Source organism: Gymnodraco acuticeps, unplaced genomic scaffold (assembly GCF_902827175.1).
Source record: "Gymnodraco acuticeps unplaced genomic scaffold, fGymAcu1.1, whole genome shotgun sequence".
Lineage (NCBI taxonomy): Eukaryota > Metazoa > Chordata > Actinopteri > Perciformes > Bathydraconidae > Gymnodraco > Gymnodraco acuticeps.
The window spans coordinates 186175-210770 of NW_022991812.1; the positions used below are offsets into that span (position 1 = coordinate 186175).

Here is a 24596-nt window from a genome sequence, read left to right on the forward strand (position 1 = left end):
TTAAAAGGGACACATGTTATGCATGTCAAAACACACTAGAGACACACTACAGCGCGCAGTTTGAGCCTCAGCTGCATGATTTAAAACACAATATTAACCTACTTGTAATTGCTTTGCACAGAGTGTCCCCACGCTATGGTCATCATGTATAATGTAAGCAGGTTTCACACTCACGCCGTCTTGTCCACTTCTTGACGGATCTTCTGCACTGACAGCTTGATGTTGAACTTGATGCTTCTGAGGATGTTCTTGAAATAGGTCTTCTCGTCCACTTCGAACTGCAAAGAAAATAACAAAGATATCATTATATAGTAGTATAGTCAGAAATGATGTTTTTAATGGGTTTGATGTGTATGTTTTTTAACAGATTGGCAATTGGTGGGTAGGTGTAGCATTGACAACGGATGAATCCATAATCCAAAACACAGGGCAGGTATATCGATTCTTTGTCCACATATGGACGGAGAAAGTTCTCAAATATTTTACAATGCCAAAGTGTAGGAAGGATCAGTTACAAAAAGAAACCCCAAAAGTACCAAACACAAAAGGGTGTCACGATCCTTATGTTTGAGTTGTGTGTGTCTAGGGTTGGGGTTATTGTGCTGTTCTGTTCTCCCTGTCTCATGTTTTCTCCTTGTTTCTTGTCTGGTCCTTCTCCCTGTGTTTTCCTCCATGTCGTTAGTTTCCCTGGTGTGTCTGATTGTGTTCACCTGTTGCCCTTGTGTATTGTCTGGTCCTTCTCTCTGTGTTTTCCTCCTGTCGTTAGTTTCCCTGGTGTGTCTAGTTGTCTGATTGTGTTCACCTGTTGCCCTTGTGTTTCTCCTTCCCTGCCCGGCTGTTTCTCGTCTCGTGATTACCCCTCCCTGTATTTAGTCTCTTCCTGTGTTCCCCTGTCGGTTCATTGTTTGTTTGTCTTCACTTCACGTCACGCTTCATGTTTGTCTCTCCGGTCTTCCTCCATGTTTCTCACGGTCAGTTTTTGTGTTGTTGTTTTCCTGTGCTACCGTTTCGAGTTATGCCATGTTTTAGTTATCAGCTTTAAATAAAGCTCGCTTTTTGTTTCTAGACCTTTTTCCATTTTTGTAGTCTGCATTTGGGTTCTACTTTTTCCACAATCTAACAGAGATCATAACAAAGGGCCTGTTGTGCACAATGGCCCAGATTGATATCGTATATTATAGGATGTACTTGATGCTTAAGTAGGTTAATCAGGCCTACTTTATATCGCGCTGGGAAGCTTCAGAAGATCAGAAACATATATTATAAAATTACATGAAGAGTAAATTATTGATTATATTTTGCCTTATGTTTTTACAAGAAAGGGCATCGAGAAACAAGGTAGTTGGATGGATGGGTCCTTTAACAATAAGAATTTCCCCCAGAATGCCGCTGGTCATACAACCCTGTGAAACCATCGATATATGTTTCAGTACAACTTCTATGAAACGTCTATATTTTTATTTGTACCCAAACCTGACCAAGTTCCTCCCTGTAAAGACAGACGTTTTTTTGAAATACTTAATGTATGTAGTAACAAGTAAACACTGACATGTATTTCTGGACAATAGGAGAAAGCACCAATAATAACTTTTCGTACACAAAAGGAATAACCGCATGAGAACACGTGTGTTTGTTTGAACCCAAAACACGGGAACCTCCTACAGTATAATTAGGATACGTCAAACACAAAGGACGCATGCATGATCAAATGGTTATATTTGGTCAATCGACCGACACAGAAAGACAAAGTGAGTAGAATGAACGTGAAATTCTCATTATGCCCTAAATTATGCATTCCCAGTATTTCCCTGTAAACTGCAAACTAAGCAAGTCTGATACAAAAATGACCGTCTGCTGCTTATGAGCAAACACACCATAACCCTCTTGAGGAACTTACCTTTATGCTTAAGGGTAAATATTCTACCTTTGATTGGATTTGGAGAATCTTTTTATCATTTCTCGAGCAAGAAGCAGCCTTTTTATGAATGTGCGACTTCATTTGACCTGTATGCTTATTTTCTTTCATCATATGTTCATTTATTGGGACTCGATGAAGTAGCTTGTCAAACAACTTTGTAGGAAGATGCCCTGATGTGTATGTGGAGTAGAATACACACATAATTGACACTGAAATCTTCATTTTGGATGTAAAACAATGCAGTTTTGTTTTATGGGAACGTCCTTTCTAAAACACCAGGCTGCCCCTTTGATCCTTAGATGAGTTAATCACCCAGGTTTCAGGGTAACGTCTGATTTAAAGTGAGTGATACCAGACAGTAGAGAGGGAAATAAGAGGATCATGACTCACCCCGTATTCCTGATCTATGAGCTCAGGCTTTAGCAGGAAGTCTGGGTATCCTGTCATCACCATCATGTGCTTCAACTGGAAGAGAAGGAGACGACAAAAGGTTCAACCCCAGGATCGAGACATTCTTATGTGCTTCAGGGCTGAGAGTATGGATGCAGATTTGGTCTTTTCATATCCTTAAAAGTATGTAATGTCTTGTTGCTTTGTATGTCTGCCCCTGGACTTTGTTGCATGTAGAATGTATGATATTGAATAGATGAATACAAACATTTAGGAAGAAGAGAGTGTGATGGAGGACAGGACAAAGTATACCCAACATCCACTTCAGTAACTAATACACACACACACACACACACACACACACACACACACACTAATCAAGCAAAACCCGATGTAATAGGATTACAAGGGAAGCTCTTTATATTCCGCATGGTCCTCTAAAAGGATTATAACTTCAGATTGTAAAAGTATTAGAGGGGATATCTTGCCGTGCAGACCCTAAATCAGAACCACAGAGGGATCGGGATTAGGAGATCCCCACTTCTCAAAGTCAAGCCCGTGATGTATTCTATCACACACTTCCATCTAACCAAAGCATCAGGAACTGCAAAGAAATCATAATCAAATCCTTTTTCAAATACTAATCGGATCGGGCAGGGAGTCGTGTGTTTGGGGATTCAGGAGATTCAAGATTCAAGGCTTTTATAGAGCGGTGCAGGGATGACGTGTTTACCCTGAAGTAAGCTGCTGGTTCCCTCGACACAAAGCGATGGGATTTCTCCACAGGGTTTTGGAAAATAGCTGGAAATAAGGTCTGTGGAAAACGAACCTGTTTGATAAATGCACGTTTTGTTCAGCCGGATAATCTCCACATGTCTACTTTTATAATGTTCTAATCATAAATCTAATGTCCAGAAGCAAAATGCTAACGTTATGCTATAAACTTTAAGGAACTACAGCCGAGTCCAGCAGCACGACTTCAACGTCACGCCAACTTCAGATCCAGATTCAAACTCACAGATTCTAAATGGAACGAGTTGAAGTGTTTGTTTGAACACTCTGCAGGAGGCAGGGACTTGCTTTCAAGCAGAACAGAAACTAACTTAGAGGAGTGTTTACGTGTTCGGCGTAATGACGTACAACGTCCTCCACGACTTCTGTAGTCCTATTCAGCCACTTGGTAACAACCATCGTTTTTTCAGACACGTCAACTCTTCAGAAATCACCAGTGGGGTCACTGCTGATGATTTAATGTCCTAGAACAAAACGTGATACGTGTCTTCAATGTGTCTCAACCACAGACCTTAGTTCAGCTACTTTCCTAAACCCTATGGAGAGATCCCATTGGCTCTGAGACCAGGGAACAGGAAGTGGTGAATTGCTGACTCACCTCCTGGTTTTAGGACTCGTCACTGCACCGCTCTATAGTCATGTGTACATATAGTGTAGATGTATCAATGAACATCTGAGGTCACAGGCTCATCCAACAGTACAACACAAAAAAACAGATAAAATAGTGAAAGTGAATACAAATAAAATAGAATAGAAATATAAATTAAGAAGGTAAGAGGGGGGTTTGGACCTTTTCTCTTGCTGCATCTCTGGTGGCTTCGTCCATCCAGTCCAGCTCCTGCAGACGGAGGTCCAGAGAGAGCTTTATCTCCTCCACCAGCTCCTGGACCTGCAGGGGAATCAAAATGGAAGAAGTTTTAAGTTAGAGGAAGATCAGCCGGTGACAGCTCAAGGAGCCACGTTTCAATTATTTCAGATCTATAATTGATCAATGTTAGACTAATATATCAGTATGTAGTGTCTCTACTACATACTGACATGAGCATCAGCAGGAGAGGACTCTTTAAAGTAGAGACACTACATACTGATATACACCTGAACATCAGCAGGAGAGGACTCTTTAAAGTAGAGACACTACATACTAATATACACCTGAACATCAGCAGGAGAGGACTCTTTAAAGTAGAGACACTACATACTGATATACACCTGAACATCAGCAGGAGAGGACTCTTTAAAGTAGAGACACTACATACTGATATACACCTGAACATCAGCAGGAGAGGACTCTTTAAAGTAGAGACACTACATACTGATATACACCTGAACATCAGCGGGAGAGGACTCTTTAAAGTAGAGACACTACATACTGATATACACCTGAACATCAGCAGGAGAGGACTCTTTAAAGTAGAGACACTACATACTGATATACACCTGAACATCAGCAGGAGAGGACTCTTTAAAGTAGAGACACTACATACTGATATACACCTGAACATCAGCAGGAGAGGACTCTTTAATGTAGAGACACTCCATACTGATATACACCTGAACATCAGCAGGAGAGGACTCTTTAAAGTAGAGACACTACATACTGATCTACACCTGAACATCAGCTGGAGAGGACTCTTTATAGTAGAGACACTACATACTGATATACACCTGAACATCAGCAGGAGAGGACTCTTTAAAGTAGAGACACTACATACTGATATACACCTGAACATCAGCAGGAGAGGACTCTTTAAAGTAGAGACACTACATACTGATATACACCTGAACATCAGCAGGAGAGGACTCTTTAAAGTAGAGACACTACATACTGATATTCACCTGAACATCAGCAGGAGAGGACTCTTTAAAGTAGAGACACTACATACTGATATACACCTGAACATCAGGAGGAGAGGACTCTTTAAAGTAGAGACACTACATACTGATATACACCTGCACATCAGCAGGAGAGGACTCTTTAAAGTAGAGACACTACATACTGATATACACTTGAACATCAGCAGGAGAGGACTCTTTAAAGTAGAGACACTACATACTGATATACAACTGAACATCAGCAGGAGAGGACTCTTTAAAGTAGAGACACGACATACTGATATACACCTGAACATCAGCAGGAGAGCACTCTTTAAAGTAGAGACACTACATACTGATATACACCTGAACATCAGCAGGAGAGGACTCTTTAAAGTAGAGACACTACATACTGATATTCACCTGAACATCAGCAGGAGAGGACTCTTTAAAGTAGAGACACTACATACTGATATACACCTGAACACCAGCAGGAGAGGACTCTTTAAAGTAGAGACACTACATACTGATATACAACTGAACATCAGCAGGAGAGCACTCTTTAAAGTAGAGACACTACATACTGATATACAACTGAACATCAGCAGGAGAGCACTCTTTAAAGTAGAGACACTACATACTGATATACACTTGAACATCAGCAGGAGAGGACTCTTTAAAGTAGAGACACTACATACTGATATACACCTGAACATCAGCAGGAGAGCACTCTTTAAAGTAGAGACACTACATACTGATATACACCTGAACATATTGGTAGCTTGTGGTGGTTGAAATTGTGTATTCATACTGTATGTATGTACCAGATATACACCGTAAAACTATAGAAAGAAATTCCCTTTCATCAGCCGGGTGGTTGATAAATAAACACAGGTCTTTATTATACGTTTGGTAACTTATGTCAATATAGAGATGCTACACACCCTTAGTGTAGTTTACCGAATGCACGCACCCTAAGGTGTTATTCATTCAGATTCAACAGCCAGGTAAACAAGAGAGACTCAAAACTGTGGTCTTAACATCAGAAAAAGGGTCCATTTACTCTGTTCAAGGCCATCCATCATATAAAATAAAAACATGGTACAGAGAATAAAGATTATCTCAGAAAGAGATTATTTATAATTGATAGATAATTTGATAGCACCATTTTTTATAATAGTAATATTAATACTGGTTTAAAAAAATATCACTTCAGTCATATTTAGACTGAAGACAGTTAAACCCAAATGATTTGCCATGCCATGATGATTGAGATGTAAAAATGTCTCTATTGAACGTAACCCAAGGCCAAATCGTCCAAAATCAGTGTTTCCTTCTGTCTGTATTTTTTGAGCAACATTTGCCGTCCAAACTTCCAAGAAACACTCTAACTTCTCAAACTACTGCAAACACGTCTCCCACTCCTAAAAGACGCCCGGGACACGATACACCTCTACATCGGAGATTCAGGATAACAAGAGCAACCTTTCTTTCCCGCAGAGTTTCCCGTCACTCAGCTCCAGCTCCTGAGACTCATTAGTTTCTGCTCACGCTGAGGAAAGCAGCATCCGGCAGTCAGTCAAGGCCGAAAACATGGCCACGAAACTACAGGTCCGATACCTCTCAAAGCTGATAATGAGGTCTCCAACCTGTGGACATGCCAATGCCTTGCAGACTAAATCCTAATCAATGTGAGGTGATCAGTGTGATCCACACCACCAGAATGACATAACCCAGCGTGAGACTTTCTAAACCTGCCAACGTTGGACAAGTGTTTAGAAAAGTACATCGAGTCAAGAACTGTGAAAGTATAATTGGAGATACTTGGAACAAAGCAAAGGTCCAAAAAATATAAAGCAACTCGGACTGAATACGTTCTGCACACCTTTTACTTTCTTTTGTACTAATTGGAATTTCAGTTCTACAAAAACTCAAAATCTTGCCAAGTATATGTGTCTAATATCTAGTCAGAATATGTCTCTACGCCTGATATAAGACATAATAACTTCAGAAGTAACACTGCAGTGAGATATCAGGTCTTGTGCATCGTCAAAAAGTCTTATTTTGAGTTGTATCTCAGATGAAACACATATTTTTTTACATATTTATCAGAAAATCACCAAAACATCAGACAACTTTTGAGTATTTGCGTCTTATATTGCAACATTTCCTGACTCAGGTTAAAAATGAGTTCTCCCAGTTAATTAAAAGGTCTGATTCATCTAAACATCCCGTGTTATTTCAAGAAATCTTATCAAGCACATGTTCACTTGTTCTATTGGCAGATTGTTGTACTTATTTCAAGTGAAAAATTCCAGTGCAAACTCTGAGGGAATATTTCTGTCTTTAATCCTAGATATTTAACCTTTTCTGTGTGTTGACGTTTACGACCAACCCTGGCTCTGTTATCTCTCTTAAGGAATGGGAGGCTCCAGCTATCTTGATAAACCAGTTCAACTCTCGGTCACGAAATGGTTTACGGCTGTGGGAACGCTGGCTTCGAGGCCATTAAGGGTCAGACGCAAGTGATTCAGGGTGCCCAGCTGTTTAGTCTATCTCCCCAACTATGTTGTTTACTCTCTCTGAACTAGTTAAAAGGGCTATCGAGAGAGAGGCACGTCAGATTTGACATGGCAACCCACCAGGACAGTCAGAATCTCTGGCTGTGTGACTTGTGATGTGAATTTCTCCGGCCGATACTTGTAAATAAATATCATTGTTTGACATCAAAGCTCCAACTCTCCTCGTGTCTCTCTGAGTCCTGACTCTCCATTGCTGCAGAAGTTTCCCTTACAAATTGGGTTAATTGTTCTATTTAAGGTTTTAATAAGTTATTATATTTACTTTTAACAATGCTTCAAGTTAGTGGAGTGTTTCTGATTAATTAAAAAATATAAAGGAGAGACCCTTAAGATGTAGTACAGTACCGCAGAAGAGTTAAATGTACAGTATTTGTAGTGGAGTAGAAGTACTGGATGAAGTGGAAATACTAAAAATGATACGTGAGTAATTGTTATATCGCAATCTTTGAGGTCCAAAGCTCAGGTCCGAAAAGTATGAAGCAACTCGGACGCAACTGAATATGTTCTGCACACCTTTTACTTTCTAAGTACTAATTGGAATTTAAGTTCCCGAGCTCTTAATTGTTCTATTTAAGATTTTTAATAACATATTTAACTTTCAACAATGCTTCAAGCTAGAGGAGCGTTTCTGATTAATTAAAAAATAGAAAAGAGAGACCTGTAAGATCAAACCTATAGTACAGTAGAAGTATTTGTAGTGGAGTAGAAGTACTGTATGAAGTGGTAGAAAATTGATATACTTAAGTAAAGTACAGTACCTCAGGTCCAAAAAGTATGAAGCAACTCGGACACAACTGAATAGTTTCTTAAGTACTAATTGGAATTTAAGTTCCCAAGATCTTAATTGTTCTATTTAAGATTTTTTTATAAAATATTTAACTTTTACAGTAACAAGTTAGTGGAGTGTTTCTGATAAATTACAAAATAGAAAAGAGAGACCCTTAAGATCACACCGTACCGCAGAAGAGTCAAAAGTACAGTATTTGTAGTGGAGTAGAAGTATGAAGTGGTAGAAAATGGAAATACTCAAGTAAAGTACCTCAAAATTATACAATACTTGAGTAATTGTTATCGCAATCTCTAATTAGAAGCCACTTCATCTGGCTACACTTTCTTTATTCTTGAATTAATCAGAAAAGCTTCACTAGCTTGAAGCATTGTTGAAATGTACACTCAGTATCTTATTAAAATCCTTAATGGTGAGATGAGGAGCTGGGGAACTTATATTTCAATTAAGGCACAGAACGTAGAAAGTAATTAACGCAGAAGCTATCCAGTTGTGTCAGGTTTTTTTTGTGTTTTATAGTCCTGAGCGTTGGCGGAGATTTAAAGCAAAGTAAAGAGAAGACTAGAGGTATGATGAAGTTGGGCAGAGATGATAAAAGTACACACATCCTGTACTCAAGTAGAAGTACAGATACTCGTGTTTAAAAATACTCTGGTGAAGGTAGAAGTACTGACTAAACTTCTTTACTCAAGTCAAAGTAAAGAGGCTTTGAAATGTACTTCAGTAAAAATACCCATAACTAGCAGCTGTTTTAAAGAGTACCTGACCTCCCTTTATATTAATAGAACAATAATGTCATTGTTAGCTAATGAATGTTTCCATGCTGAACAACGGCAACATGACAACGTTTCCATTGGTCCCTCTTCTTTAGAGAAGACCAGGAAATGATGGATACACGGATCGTGTTCAAATCAATAGGCACGCAATGACTCTAAAGAATAATGATCACGCATCAAACACACATTCAGACTAAAGGAACCAGCTGTTTGGAAAATGAGAGAAGTAGAAAGTACAGGTATTTGAGTTCAACATGTGAGAAGTAGAAAGTACAAGTATTTGAGTTCAACATGTAAGAAGTAGAAAGTACAAGTATTTGAGTTCAACATGTAAGAAGTAGAAAGTTCAGGTATTTGAGTTCAACATGTAAGAAGTAGAAAGTACAAGTATTTGAGTTCAACATGTAAGAAGTAGAAAGTACAGGTATTTGGGTTCAACATGTAAGAAGTAGAAAGTACAGGTATTTGGGTTCAACATGTAAGAAGTAGAAAGTACAGGTATTTGAGTTCAACATGTAAGAAGTAGAAAGTACAGGTATTTGGGTTCAACATGTAAGAAGTAGAAAGTACAGGTATTTGGGTTCAACATGTAAGAAGTAGAAAGTACAGGTATTTGGGTTCAACATGTAAGAAGTAGAAAGTACAGGTATTTGTGTTCAACATGTACGAAGTAAAAGTAAAAAGTGGTCAGAAAAATAATTAGTGGAGTAAAGTACTGATACCAGAAAAATGTACTTAAGTACAACAACAAATTATTTGTACTCCACTACTTCCCACCTCTGGCGTTGGAGATGAAGAAGAAAGTGAAGGAGAGATGATGGAGGGATTAAGGAAGGAGAATGGGGTTAAAGAGGTTAGAAATCCCATTGGGAACCATATCCCCATGTGCTATAGTTGACATGAGACGATGGGAATACATATGAGGAAGGATTAAGGTGAAAAAGAGGGTGAACAAAGGTCAAAGGTGGCGGATTAGAGGTGACTAACCTAGGCAGAGAGGAATATAGAAATACAAAAGTTTCAGTGATAGAGAAGTATACAGATACAGTTCTGATTGGCTTGGATCATATCTCCAGACCCCAGTAAAGGAATCAATCAAAACCGTTCGGCCATGTCCACATACACAGCTGGAACCTAGAGAACGCATAAGAAGTCAATGGTGAACTAGAAAATAAAAATGAAAGAGCTGTCAGTAAAAAAGAATGGGGTTGATTGTTGTGGAAACTGTGACGGTTCCAAGATCACAGATGTCCTGGATGGCTGTAAAATATTTTTGTAGTCATAACTATAATTCTCCGGCCACATTCAAGTCTGTCCAACATGTCCGTACTCCATCATTTCATCCAATTAGACATCTGTGTGGAATTTGTTGTGTAATAAGCATGCATTTTTTTGGGGTCTCGCTGTAATCAGGATTTGTGAGGTCATAGGGATATTTGACAACCAAAATGTAAGCAGTTTGTCCGTTCGCACTACTTCCCACCTCTGAACAGCAGGGGTGGTTCTAGGGGGGCAACACTGACCAGGTACCCCCCTGTGGCCCCCCTAACCCTAACCCATTGGAACTAAATAAAATCAGAGACCCGGATGTACAGTGGAGATTAAACTGTTCATTACCTTATATAAAAGCTAATACTGTTTTTTTAATTACATTTTCACCTAAAGTTACTAAAACAAATACTCTTAATCAGAGGTCTCCAACCTTTCTTCAGCTACTCTAAATGAAAAAAAATACTGAAACAAAGTACTGTAACTTAAAGGTGGGGTAGGTAATTTTGGAGAAACCAGCTTGAGTGCGCTAGAATTTGAAAATACACAGCCGGATAAAATCTGCCACTTCCTCACAGAGCCCCTCCTCCAACACACACGAACGCGCACATGACCAATGAGGGCACGAGATAAGTTTGTGCCCAGATGGAAGGCTGACAGGCAGGTAGGCCATCCAGTTACTTTAGCCGGGCCGGCTCAGATGATTGGTCGTGTTTTTTACAGCACCACGGCTTCCACAGATGAACTTTTTATGGATTTTTTTGTCAGAGCACTGAAGATATTCATTGCTATCGGGACATTAAGAGCATTCCATGGAATATAACAAAAAGTGTTTCTGAAATAAATGACATACCCCACCTTTAAATGTACTAAAACAAATAACTTTACAAAAGAAAATACCAATTACTGTATTTTATGTTTAAAATACAATACAATTACTTTATACTGTCTTTGTCTTTTCAACCAGCTTGTATTGTGCATGAAGTAACTGACCCCAGCCTGGCCCCCCGGTAAAATTGGTCTAGAACCGCCACCTCTGAACACTCATCTCATTCGACGGTCAACCCTCCGTAAGTAAATCGCCTGCTTACCTTTGCTTTGCTCTGAGAGGAGAAGTGCTGCTGGACGAACAACGCTCCCAGCGCCATGCCAAAGTGTTTGTTGGCCTGCGTGAGGCAGAGGCGCCCGAGCTCCAGCTGCTGCTCCGTGCCGTCGATCTCACGGGAGAACTCGTGGATGGTGCTGCGAAAAGCCGTGGACAGGTGTTCACTTAGAGCCGCCACTATGCGCCACAGCATGTAGTTATGGAGAACCCTGGGAAATAAGGAGACAAACAAGAAGAAGGACGTCACGTGTCAGTTACAATATTTGGTTAATGTATCTAAATACACTTTTAACAGCTTTGCAAAACCCACATAAGAGGATAGGATAGGAATTTCACAGAGGCCTCTTTGCATATTTAAGGCTAATGCTGGGTCTCTTCCAAGCCCCTAGGAAGTGCTCCGGATTCTGAGGAAAATATTCGTAGTGGCCAAACGGCGGTACTACAATTTCCGTGACGTCACCCAGCCAAGAAGATTTTTTTAATTAAACCAAATAAACTTCCCAGTATGAACAATTGTATAGACCTTAATCGAATCAGTCTTTAAAGTTGTAAAATGCACTAAAAACCGAAACCAGATTTTTTTTTCTCGGGGGCGGGGCTTAAGGGGCAACTCAACTGTGCATGCTCTATCCTCTGACAGCAAGGCATGATGGGTAATTTGGGACGTTTTGCTCTAGAGAATCTCAGGCCATTTTGTCCTCATGCGCCAGTGAGCAGCTCTCATATGAATGAACGAGACATAGCCTAGCTTTAATGTTTAATCTCGCACACTTCCTCTTGTGTTTTTCTCCGTAAAGTGACATCTACACTGTCTCTGTAACTGTAACCTCGCTCCATCTGTTCTGTTTTTCCATCTGCCCTCGGAGAGTTGGAAAAGTTTGAGGCAAAACAAGAGCGAGAGAGAGAGCCAGTGATGGAGAGGAGCGAGTGGTGAGGAGTCAAGAGGGTTTAAAACCTCTCCCATCCAGAGTGAGTCACAGCAGAAGGGGCGAGGAAGATGTCGTGCGGGAGGAAGGCAAATGGATCATTCATCTATGTATTCAAGCTGTGTCTTCCCCTCCAGACGATGGAGCTCTGGTGTGTTTTCTTGCCCCCGATGGTGCTCACATCCACTCACAAAATGCCCCCTTCTCCCACTGCGAGGCTCCATGCAGACCTCGAGGCATGTTGTTGTTATTTTCCCCATTTTTATATTTTATTTTCCCGATATGCATGACAGATATTAAATCAAAAGCGCCTTGGCAACAGCACCCAGAGGTCCAGCCAAAAAAGCACTTGTGAAGTGAATGTAATTGACGGGAAAAGGGAGGGAAAGGGGAATAAATGAATGAGAGACTCAGGTGTGTCCTTGATCGTCAACATGTGTTACAGGTGTGTCTGCTCTGCATGATTTGATGCTTTATGTCCTCTCGTTTGTCACCTGTTTCATGCAGATTACTCGTCCGTGTTGTCGTGTGTGTGTGTGTGTGTGTGTGTGTGGGTGTGTGTGTGTGTGTGTGTGTGTGTGTGTGTGTGTGTGTGTGTGTGTGTGTGTGTGTGTGTGTGTGTGTGTGTGTGTGTGTGTGTGTGTGTGTGTGTGTGCAGCTAAATGCATGGAAGTCATCTATATGATAATTGTAACACTACAGTGTTTCTCTGTGTGTGGGAGAGATGAGTGACATTTTACTCAAGGCAAAAATAATAACAATTATTTTGTACGTTCTCAGGTTGTATTGGGGGTACCTTTTGTTGTGTTTGAATTTCCTAATATAAACGTGTTTGTCATAAAACGTATTTCATGCAATGTGTGATATAGGTTTGACACAGTCTCTCACTTGTTCTTTTTAAATCTGAGAGTTTGATTGTCTCTCCTGTGAGTCCTTTCCGTTGTTTATCATGTGGCATTAGTGTGTGGAGTGTTGACGTGCAAACATCAACTGAAATTGATTAAAAAGTCATTCGTTTTTCAGATATAAATATATTATATAAAGTATAAAAAACACGTCGACCAAACCAAACAACGGTCATTTTGGTTATATGTTAAGAACTGCTTTTATTTTAGGTGTTCACAGAGTCATAACGTGTACTCTGTAATGGTTAAATCACATCATGGTTGCTCACAGGATGATGTCAAAGATGTATTATATAGAGTATTGTCATATTGTCGAAAGCTTTGACCTGATGATGGCCAAACATGTTTGTCAGTGAATTTGACGATCAGGCGTCAAAAACGAGATAGATAGATATTTATTTCAACATACAGTGATGTTTATCAGAATTAGGTTCATTGCCAGGTACATTAATACATACGGATGATATATAAAATATACTAGAATATAAGTTAAATCTGGAAAATTTACATTTTGTAATGTAAAAAAAGGTTTACAAGAAATACAAAATATACAAAAAATAAGTAAAATTAAGAACAAGACGTATAATCTGATAAAAAAAACGAGTACAATTACCCATAACTACTTCCCACTAACCCCCATTTGGAAATACAGTAGTCCCGATGATAAACCCTGCTGTCTCTTCTGAAGTAACTGACTCGTCCAAAAGAGATAAACCATTAACATTTGTTTTCAGCTCCGTAGTAACTTCCCCTCAGGCGTAAATCTCCCCCTCCGGGTCACAGGTTTACACATCAGCGTTCACTTTGTTCTGTAATGGAGTCACAGCGGAGCTATGTGAAGATCAGGCAGTCGGTGTTAATCACAGCGCACTGAGTGAAGGCTCATTAGCTGAATGGATCTTAATGGGGCTAGTTAGAGCGATGAAAAGACGCCGGGCTCTTTCTCTGCACCAACACATTAACACAGGTAATGATCCTGGAGCTAATGGAGGAGGGAGGGAGGCCTCTGTACTCCACAAAGTACAGTTGAAACGTGTAAAGTGCACATTTGATATGTTAAACTAGAATGACCCCTTCACAGTCAACCTGTAGTTTACATACAAGTGTGTCGAAAATGCCCAAAAATGTAAGGTCTGGGATTTTTAACCACAAACATGTAGTGATTTCCACCTTTAGTCAAAGAAAATGCTCCCGTAACGACTTGGAAACTAGGAAGCAAAACTATTGATACCATGGATACTGGAAACAATGAGAAATACAATTTGCCCAAACTTGACCTTATTGTGTGTGTGTGTGTGTGTGTGTGTGCGTGTGTGTGTGTGTGTGTGTGTGTGTGTGTGTGTGTATGTGGTGTGTGTGTGTGTGGCCTAGCATTACTATACTTGTGGGGACCTACATCTGTTTACGCAGTCACGTGTGGGGACTCGGGGACAAAATGGAGGTCCCCATGAGGGGAATCATTAATGTTAGGGTGAAGACTTGGTTAGGTTTAGGGTTAGGGTTAGGCATGTGTTGGTTATGGTTAAGATTAGGGTTAGGGTAAGGGTAAGGGTTAGGCATGTGTTGGTTATGGTTAAGATTAGGGTTAGGGTTAGGGTAAGGGTTAGGCATGTGTTGGTTATGGTTAAGATTAGGGTTAGGGTAAGGGTAAGGGTTAGGGTTAGGCATGTGTTGGTTATGGTTAAGATTAGGGTTAGGGTAAGGGTTAGGGTTAGGCATGTGTTGGTTATGGTTAAGATTAGGGTTAGGGTAAGGGTTAGGGTTAGGCATGTGTTGGTTATGGTTAAGATTAGGGTTAGGGTAAGGGTAAGGGTTAGGGTTAGGCATGTGTTGGTTATGGTTAAGGTTAGAATAAGTCTCCAGGAAATGCATGAAAGTCAATATAATGTCCCCTGAAGTGATGTATACATAGTATATGTGCGTGTGTGTATGTGTGTGTGTGTGTGTGTGTAGAATGACCTCAGTCAACCTGTAGTTTACATACATGTCTGTCTAAAATGCCAAAAATGTTATAATATCAGTGATTTTTAACCACAGACATGTAAGGATTTTCACCGTTAGTCAAAGAAAACGCTCCCGTAGTTTCGAACGACGACGCAAAACTCCTGATACCATTTGTGTCTCATCTTATGCATTGTTTTGTTGCTATCTGTTGTCACATGGATAAAATACAACGTACAAAACATCTTTGCCATGTCTTAAATGGTTTATTTCTGAACTCACAGGGCTATTTTTATATCACAAGTGTTGCAAAATGCACAATAAGTACCTGGATTGTGCACAAATGTTCAAAAAGTTGTGTAAACGCTGGAGACTTTACACTAAACAGTGGTTATATAGCAAGTGTGTGTATCTCTAGAGAACACAGCACTACTCAAATTAAAGTTATACATGTGTGTTTTCACTATTTAAGTAACATCACTATACTGGTGTCGAATGAATGCCACTGTTCATTTTAGTGGGTTAATTAAGCAACCTGTATTATTTGGTACTGCTAACAATAAAGTTGCTATCTAGCTAGCAAGCTAACAGCGGCGAATGTCACTTTGTTTGAGGACATGCAGTGTACTAGGAGAAGTGTCTGAAATAAGACACAGCACTTCTTGGTAAAATGTAAAGCATTAGTGCTGGATTCATTTGGTGTCAGAATAATATGAAGAATGTTCCTCCAGTCTGACAAATAACTCTGAAACAGAGACGGTGTCACTATGATGTTAAACACCGAGCAATACAATAGTTGTTTCCACATTACGACGATCATGGACACACTGAATTTAACCCATCGGTCTAGTTATTATTATCGTACACTGAAGCCCCCCTAAATAAACACGTGAAATTATAGACTTTGGCTAACCCCTTTATATTGCTCAGGAAAAATAACACACACCAGATTCCCACACACACCGGAGAGTGATGGAAGGAGCAGACGGAGTGTGTGTGTGTGTGTGTGTGTGTGTGTGAGAGACGCTGGTGTTGTCATTATGCTTTCCCCTTCATTGGAGGCCTGTTCATCTGGCTAATGGGATTGGCTGCAGTCATTGCAGAGTGAAGGGACTACACACACACACGCACACACACACACACACACACACACACACACACACACACACACACACACACTGTGGAGGAAGAAGGAATACAAGGAAGATGAATGAGGGATAAGAAGATGGAGGTGTGTGACGGTTTTTTTCAGTAAACCAGAAGAGGAGGGGGAAGTACTCAGATCTTGTACTTGAGTAAAAGTAGAAGTACTCAGATCTTGTACTTGAGTAAAAGTAGAAGTACTCAGATCTTGTACTTGAGTAAAGTAGAAGTACTCAGGTCTTGTACTTGAGTAAAAGTAGAAGTACTCAGATCTTGTACTTGAGTAAAAGTAGAAGTACTCAGATGTTGTACCTGAGTAAAAGTAGAAGTACTCAGATGTTGTACTTGAGTAAAAGTAGAAGTACTCAGATCTTGTACTTGAGTAAAAGTAGAAGTACTCAGATCTTGTACTTGAGTAAAAGTAGAAGTACTCAGATGTTGTACTTGAGTAAAAGTAGAAGTACTCAGATGTTGTACTTGAGTAAAAGTAGAAGTACTCAGATATTGTCCTTGAGTAAAAGTAGAAGTACTCAGATGTTGTCCTTGAGTAAAAGTAGAAGTACTCAGATGTTGTACTTGAGTAAAAGTAGAAGTACTCAGATGTTGTACTTGAGTAAAAGTAGAAGTACTTAGATGTTGTACTTGAGTAAAAGTAGAAGTACTCATATGTTGTACTTGAGTAAAAGTAGAAGTACTCAGATGTTGTACTTGAGTAAAAGTAGAAGTACTCAGATCCTGTACTTTAGTTAAAGTAGAAGTACTCAGATCCTGTACTTTAGTAAAAGTAGAAGTACTCAGATCCTGTACTTGAGTAAAAGTAGAAGTACTCAGATGTTGTACTTGAGTAAAAGTAAAAGTACTCAGATCTTGTACTTGAGTAAAAGTAGAAGTACTCAGATCTTGTCCTTGAGTAAAAGTAGAAGTACTCAGATGTTGTACTTGAGTAAAAGTAGAAGTACTCAGATGTTGTACTTGAGTAAAAGTAGAAGTACTCAGATGTTGTACTTGAGTAAAAGTAGAAGTACTTAGATGTTGTACTTGAGTAAAAGTAGAAGTACTCATATGTTGTACTTGAGTAAAAGTAGAAGTACTCAGATGTTGTACTTGAGTAAAAGTAGAAGTACTCAGATCTTGTACTTGAGTAAAAGTAGAAGTACCAGAGTATAGGAATACTCTGTTACAGTAAAAGTCCTGCATTCAAAATGTTCCTCAAGTGAAAGTAGAAAAGTATTCTCGTCAAAATATAGTGAAAGTAGCGACAGTAAAAGTAGTCGTTGTGCAGATTGGTCCATTTCAGAATAATATATATGATATGTTTTATAATGATTGATCATGAAAGTGTTCTCAAAGCTGGTGAAGGTGCAGCTAGTTTGAATGACTTTGTATACTGCAGGGTAGCTGGTGGATTTACTCCAGGAGGAACTAAAGTCTGATTCAACACTTGGTTATATTTCACATCATTCATCCACATCTGAGAAGTAACTAAAGGGATTACATACATGTAGTGGAGGGAAAGTACACCATGTACCTCTGAACTGTAGAGGAGTAGAAGTACACCATTTACCTCTGAATTGTAGTGGAGTAGAAGTACACCATTTACCTCTGAACTGTAGAGGAGTAGAAGTACACCATTTACCTCTGAACTGTAGAGGAGTAGAAGTACACCATGTACCTCTGAACTGTAGTGGAGTAGAAGTACACCATGTACCTCTGAACTGTAGTGGAGTAGAAGTACACCATGTACCTCTGAACTGTAGAGGAGTAGAAGTACACCATGTACCTCTGAACTGTAGTGGAGTAGAAGTACACCATGTACCTCTGAACTGTGGTGGAGTAGAAGTACACCATGTACCTCTGAACTGTAGAGGAGTAGAAGTACACCATGTACCTCTGAACTGTAGTGGAGTAGAAGTACACCATGTACCTCTGAACTGTAGTGGAGTAGAAGTACACCATGTACCTCTGAACTGTAGAGGAGTAGAAGTACACCATGTACCTCTGAACTGTAGTGGAGTAGAAGTACACCATGTACCTCTGAACTGTGGTGGAGTAGAAGTACACCATGTACCTCTGAACTGTAGAGGAGTAGAAGTACACCATGTACCTCTGAACTGTAGTGGAGTAGAAGTACACCATGTACCTCTGAACTGTAGAGGAGTAGAAGTACACCATGTACCTCTGAACTGTAGAGGAGTAGAAGTACACCATTTACCTCTGAACTGTAGAGGAGTAGAAGTACACCATGTACCTCTGAACTGTAGTGGAGTAGAAGTACACCATGTACCTCTGAACTGTAGAGAGTAGAAGTACACCATGTACCTCTGAACTGTAGAGAGTAGAAGTACACCATGTACCTCTGAACTGTAGAGGAGTAGAAGTACACCATGTACCTCTGAACTGTAGAGGAGTAGAAGTACACCATGTACCTCTGAACTGTAGAGAGTAGAAGTACACCATGTACCTCTGAACTGTAGAGAGTAGAAGTACACCATGTACCTCTGAACTGTAGAGAGTAGAAGTACACCATGTACCTCTGAACTGTAGAGGAGTAGACATAATTACTGGAGGATCAGAACAAAGACAGACTCGATCAATAGATGCCGATAAGGATTGAGAGTGAGTGTGTGCTCACTGATCGAAGGATTTAGAAAATTGTCGGAGAGAAAATGGGAGAGAGATGGACGGATCGAGATATCAATAGTTAACTCAAACCACAGAGAATAAACGAGACAGGAGGATAAATGAAAAGGTGGAGATGGATGAAGAAAAGACAAAGAGAGAAATGGATGAAGGAGATGGGAAATAAAGAAATAGGTGTTGAGAGAAGGGAAGAAGGACGTTGTTATGTTTCCATTTGTAACCGTCCGTCATGTCAAACAACAAACAACTGTCTCTCAGACGGATGAGGAGCCTCGCTGTGTTTGTCTTTTATCGTCCGTCACCTTTTCACCCCTCAGAGTGAAAACTCACACAGTTCCTCCCGTCTGACGAGGGTCCGGACTCTGTCATTATGCAGTGTGTACCGGAGTCTTCAAATCAGTTATATCTTCAAGTATAGACTGTGTGTGTGTGTGTGTGTGTGTGTGTGTGTGTGTGTGTGTATGTATGTGTGTGTGTGTGTGTGCGTGTGTGTGTGTGTGTGTGTGTGTGTGTGTGTGTGTGTGTGTGTGTGTGTGTAGTACAAAATAGTGTTTCTGTGATCCATTAGAGACCTGGAGGGGAACAAAATCTTCTCCGTATGCTCTGCTGGACCAACTCCTCCAAAACGACCGCTGACCCCCCCACTGCATGAAACCAAACGGCATTCAGTGTGTGTGTGTGTGTGTGTGTGTGTGTGTGTGTGTGTATGTGTGTGTGTGTGGCCTAGCACAGTCACGTGTGGGGACTCGCCGCCCTTATGGGGACAAATTGGAGGTCCCCATGAGGGGAATCATTAATTTTAGGGTGAAGACTTGGTTAGGGTTAGGCATGTGTTGGTTATGGTTAAGGTTAAGATAAGTCTCCAGGAAATGCATGTAAGTCAATGTAATGTCCCCTGAAGTGATGTATACATGGTGTGTGTGTGTGTGTGTGTGTGTGTGTGTGTGTGTGTGTGTTGATTTGGAAGGACTCATACTTTCTGTAGTAGATTTATATGAATATAGACGTGCTTTACTTTTTTCCTCATGACAAATGCATGCTATGAACAGCTATCCAACAGCTATTGGATTAGAGGCATACGGGAAGGAGTGTGTGTGTCTTGTGTTTTTCTAATATCTGTTTGTATTTTTGAACAAAGTATACGTACGTATGAACTAAGCAATAAGTACAAACAAAGTTATTATTAGTTATTCTTGTTTTATCCAGCTCATTCAGCGCTACGGCAGAAAACACTATGAATAAATATACTTCTGTGTTCAGAGGAAACTAAAAATGTACGCCTGTGTGTGACTTGAATACAAATAAACTTCCTATACAAAAGTCGACATGTTATGTTTACAAAAGCACTTGCTTGGGAAAAAGATTGTGGTTTGCGTTAAAGTATGTGTGTTTGTTTTGAAACTGGGGTTAACGTTTGGTCATGCCTTGTAATTAGTTAAGACCTCATTTGAGAACTAGTAGTCAGTATAAAAGTGCATTTCAAATGTGATGTTTCCAACATTAGTTAAGTACATAAGTTAGAACACAGAAGTTAGGTAACGTGCATGCTTTGTTATTTACAAAACCTGAATCTTTTATGTTCCTGTTGTGTAACAAATATTCAATCTAAAAACAGCCTATTTCTCAATTCATCAAAAAGGACTAGTCGTCAACATGATATCCTGCATTAGTAAAGTGCGTTAGTTTTGTAACATAGGTAGGTTGAAAAGTGACTCTATCTCCTTGTAGTTCCCCCCCTCTTGCTTCCTAACATATACTGTTTCTGTTGCTCTGGGTCGAGTTGAAATGATCATCATTTTGGTGATCCTTTAAAGGCTCCATGTCACGGCCATTTCTACTGATCATAGCTCCATCGTTGAGGTCTACTAGAATAGATTCACATTGTTCAATGTTCCAAACTCACATTGGTTTCTCACAGCATCTCTGTATAGCATGTGTATTCACTCTCTGTCCTACACGGCTTGTTGGAGCTCCGGGGGCGGGACCTCTCTAAGCGTTTAACCAATCACAACAGAGAACCAATCAGAGCAGACAGAGGGTGAACGAGGTGCTGCAGCACAGGCAGTATGAGAACAACAAAGAGCTTTTTGAAACACACAAAGAAACATCTTAATCAACTTAACAACAAAAAGCGACGCATAAACGAAACGCTACAAAAGTACAACATATTTTAAGCTTTTTCCATTGTTTCGTTTCTGTAGCGTTTTTTGTAAACGCTGCACATGTGTTGTCAAGTTGGTGAAGATGTTTCTTAATTTGCATTTGTGTTTTAATATGTGCATCGTTTCTCCTGACCTTAAGGCCCGGACGCCAAGCTGACACCAAAGAGCTCACACAGACGGACCCGACTGTTGCGTCGCCTCACGTCTCTGCGTCTCGGCCATCTGTCGCACTGGAACACACCGCAAAGACTTCAGCCGACGGCCAAGAAGCACGTACGAACGGTCAGTGGCAATACCTCTCCTGACCAGCAGGCGGCGGTAGTGTTCGTCATTCAAAAGAGGCAACAACCGGAAGACAGACTGCGTGATAACCGAGCGAAGAAGAACAGGCTGCGTGATATAAACAAACAACAAATAGTGTTCCCTTTTCCCTCTACAGCGAGAAGCTCACGGGGCTTTCCCGAACCTGAGTCGAGAGCTGGAGGTAAATGAAATCTCACATTTGCCTTCTTGATCGTTTGTTTGGGTCCCTCACTTCCGTTTCGCTTCTCATGCACTGATTCGCTCGCTGAACAGCCAATCAGAGTGATTTATTTTGCCGACAGCCTTTGGCCAACTCACCGATTCAATATGTCGAATCGGTGGGCAGTCGGCCGAAAAGTGTGTTTGTCATCGTCGGCCTGACGCCCACCGACGGCCAACATCGGCGTGGTGTGTCCGTGCCTTAAGTATTTTGGTCCGTTGTAGAGCGTTTGTCTTCTATCGTAGTATTTCTTCTATAAACATTACTACTTATGTAATTATCTGATTATTTTAATATAAGGGAAGTAAATAATCAGATCACATGAAGACATATAAATACATTTTGAATATATAAAATATAAATTAGAAACAATGGGAAAGATGATATTAAGCTATAAGCTAATGTCCATCTGTCAGCACAGACCAGTCCATCCAGTATAACTTTAAATAACAACTAAAAAGCACTCTTAATATCTATTTCTCACCACAGGCTAAATAGTGAAAGTCTGTGCGAGTTTATAGCCCAGCAGGAAACGATGTTTGACGTCCGTGAATGAAAAGCAGATTGAGGGAAAGACAGGCCTCAGTGGGACGTTGAGTTCAGAGCAGATCGGGAGGTTCTGCTCATTGGAGCCGAAAGAAGCTCCTTGAAGATTATCTTTTACAATTTTCCTCACATTACACACTATTTTACAAAAGACCACAAAGTCTTGGGTTGGGCCCGGCGTCATAATAGAGTGTAGTTGTTTTTGTTTACATATTTTTAGCAATTTTTCATCAAGCAAAATGTTTTTTTAATGCCAATTTTGCATTTTGATAAATCAAATGTGTGTTTTACGCTGCATTGAAACTTTTATTATTGTATGTTATACCCTGTCTTATTCTTTTTTAAGCTTGTTTCATTTATACTCCCTCATTTCTAATGCTTTATCTATTTAAATGTAATTGTATAATAGGTTTCTGTTGCAAATGTAATGTCTTTTTGAAGCACTTTGAATCGCCTTGTGTGTAAATGTGCTCTATAAATAAACTAAACCATGGTTTAAACTGAGGCTTATTCTTTGTCCTCTCATACTTAAGATGTGACTGGAATTTCACTCGAGTTAAAAACTAAAAACAAACTGCAGCAAAAGGTCGATTTCGACTCCACACTGAAGCCCGAATCATCCGAACGTTAAATGTGACGGAGAGAAAGCGCGGTGACCCTTTCACCGGAAGTCAGACAGAAACAGGTGGAGAGAACAGAAGAGAGAGGATGATTGAAACGTAGGATCTATTACTGAAGCCATCAGGGGGAAAGATGACAACAGGACAGTAAACAACACGGGAGAGAGGGAGAGTCAACAAGGAGGAGGGGGAGATATGGACCAGGGTAGTGAAACTCTAATGGTGGCTCACACCGCACTATAAAAGACAAGATTTGCACACTGGAAACAATGCTGCTCCAAAACAAGTAAATGTAGAATAAAAACAAGGTGTTTTCGCTTTTAATAAGTGAACGAATCTGCCAATAGAACAAGTACAAAATGGCTTGGTAAGATTTCTCGGAGTAAAGATGGGATACTGAGATGAAATACATCTTGTATTTAGCAGTGAAAACTCATTTTGAACTATATTTGACCAGAATTAGGGAATTTGTTAAAAAACAAAAAAGACAGAAATGCTTAGACGTTTTCTGATGGTGATTTTCCTGTAAGATCATTTAAAGGTCCCATGTCATGCTTTTGGTTATCACCCGTCCCCTTATGTTATGAAGGTTGTTCTGCATGTAAACGGTCTGCAGAGTCACAAACCCTCAAAGTGCACCCTGTAGCGAGTCAAACTCTAACACAGAGAAGACCTGTCTGCTGCCCCAGAACGCCTCGTTGGACATTTCTCTTTTTCCATTTGTTTCTTCCGGGAACCAAAATGGACCAATCCACGGAGCTCCTCACAAACCAGGACCTTTAGCGTACATTTCCAACTAACAGGGAGTCCCATTGACTTGCATAGAGCTCCCTGGTTGGTAACAGACGAGTCGGGATGGTGGAGAAACGCTCTCCGCAGACCCATTGACTCACAGCGTTACAAACCTTTTTCTTCCTCAATATCAAGCCACACTTATTGTTTTTACTTCGGCTGTGAGTGTGTGTGCTCAAGATGAGTTTCGCGCTGTCTCGCTGTATCGCCGACCCGGAAACCACACCAGTAAGCCAGCTCACTGAGCAGCGAGCCTCGCAACGTCCCGACCAATCAGAGCACACTGGGCTCACAGGGGGGGGGGGGGGGGGGGGGGGCAGGAGCTCCAACAAGCCGTGTAGGACAGAGAGTGAATACACATACTATACAGCAGTGCTTCTCAAAGTGTGGTCCGCGGACCACTGGTGGTCCGTGAGCGCCCCCTAGTGGTCCGTTAGTATATTGGTAACATTTGAAATTAATTAATTAATTTAAGTTTTCCGCACTCTCGCGGGAAAATCTCCGCAATGGAGCGAGTTTAAATTTCTCAGCGCATCAGCTTCGTCACACATGTTACCACTTGTTTGTACCATTTTCAGGCGATTTGTAATCTTGAAAAACGATGTGTTTTGGGATATTTGTGGAGTTAGGTGGTCCGCGAGTGTTTTTTTATTGGTTAAGTGGACCTTGGTATGAAAAAGTTTGAGAAACACTGCTATACAGAGATGCTGTATGAGAAACCAATGTGAGTTTGGAACATTGAACAATGTAAATCTATTCTAGTAGACCTCAACGATGGAATTATGATCAGTGGAAATGGCCATGACATGGGACCTTTAAGAGACTTTGACGAAAACAGAAGATTAAGATGCCTTGTCTAAACAAAATACTTACAGTAAGTTATTAAGTCTTATATCAGGTGTAACGACATATTGTGAAATTATACCAATATACTTTTTGGTTTTACATTTTTGCAGTGCGTCGTGAT

At 40.3% G+C, this 24596-nt stretch overlaps 1 protein-coding gene across 1 annotated transcript in view; it reads right to left on the bottom strand.

Annotated features, from left to right (window-relative positions):
* Window positions 1-24596, bottom strand: part of LOC117535266 (endothelin-converting enzyme-like 1) — a gene marked incomplete in the record, with an annotated part of 79603 nt that overhangs the window by 35418 nt on the left and 19589 nt on the right. Inside the window, 4 exon segments of the mRNA XM_034199665.1 lie at window positions 175-278; window positions 2309-2383; window positions 3891-3989; window positions 11418-11640. Of these exon segments, the coding sequence (XP_034055556.1) occupies window positions 175-278; window positions 2309-2383; window positions 3891-3989; window positions 11418-11640 (501 nt within the window).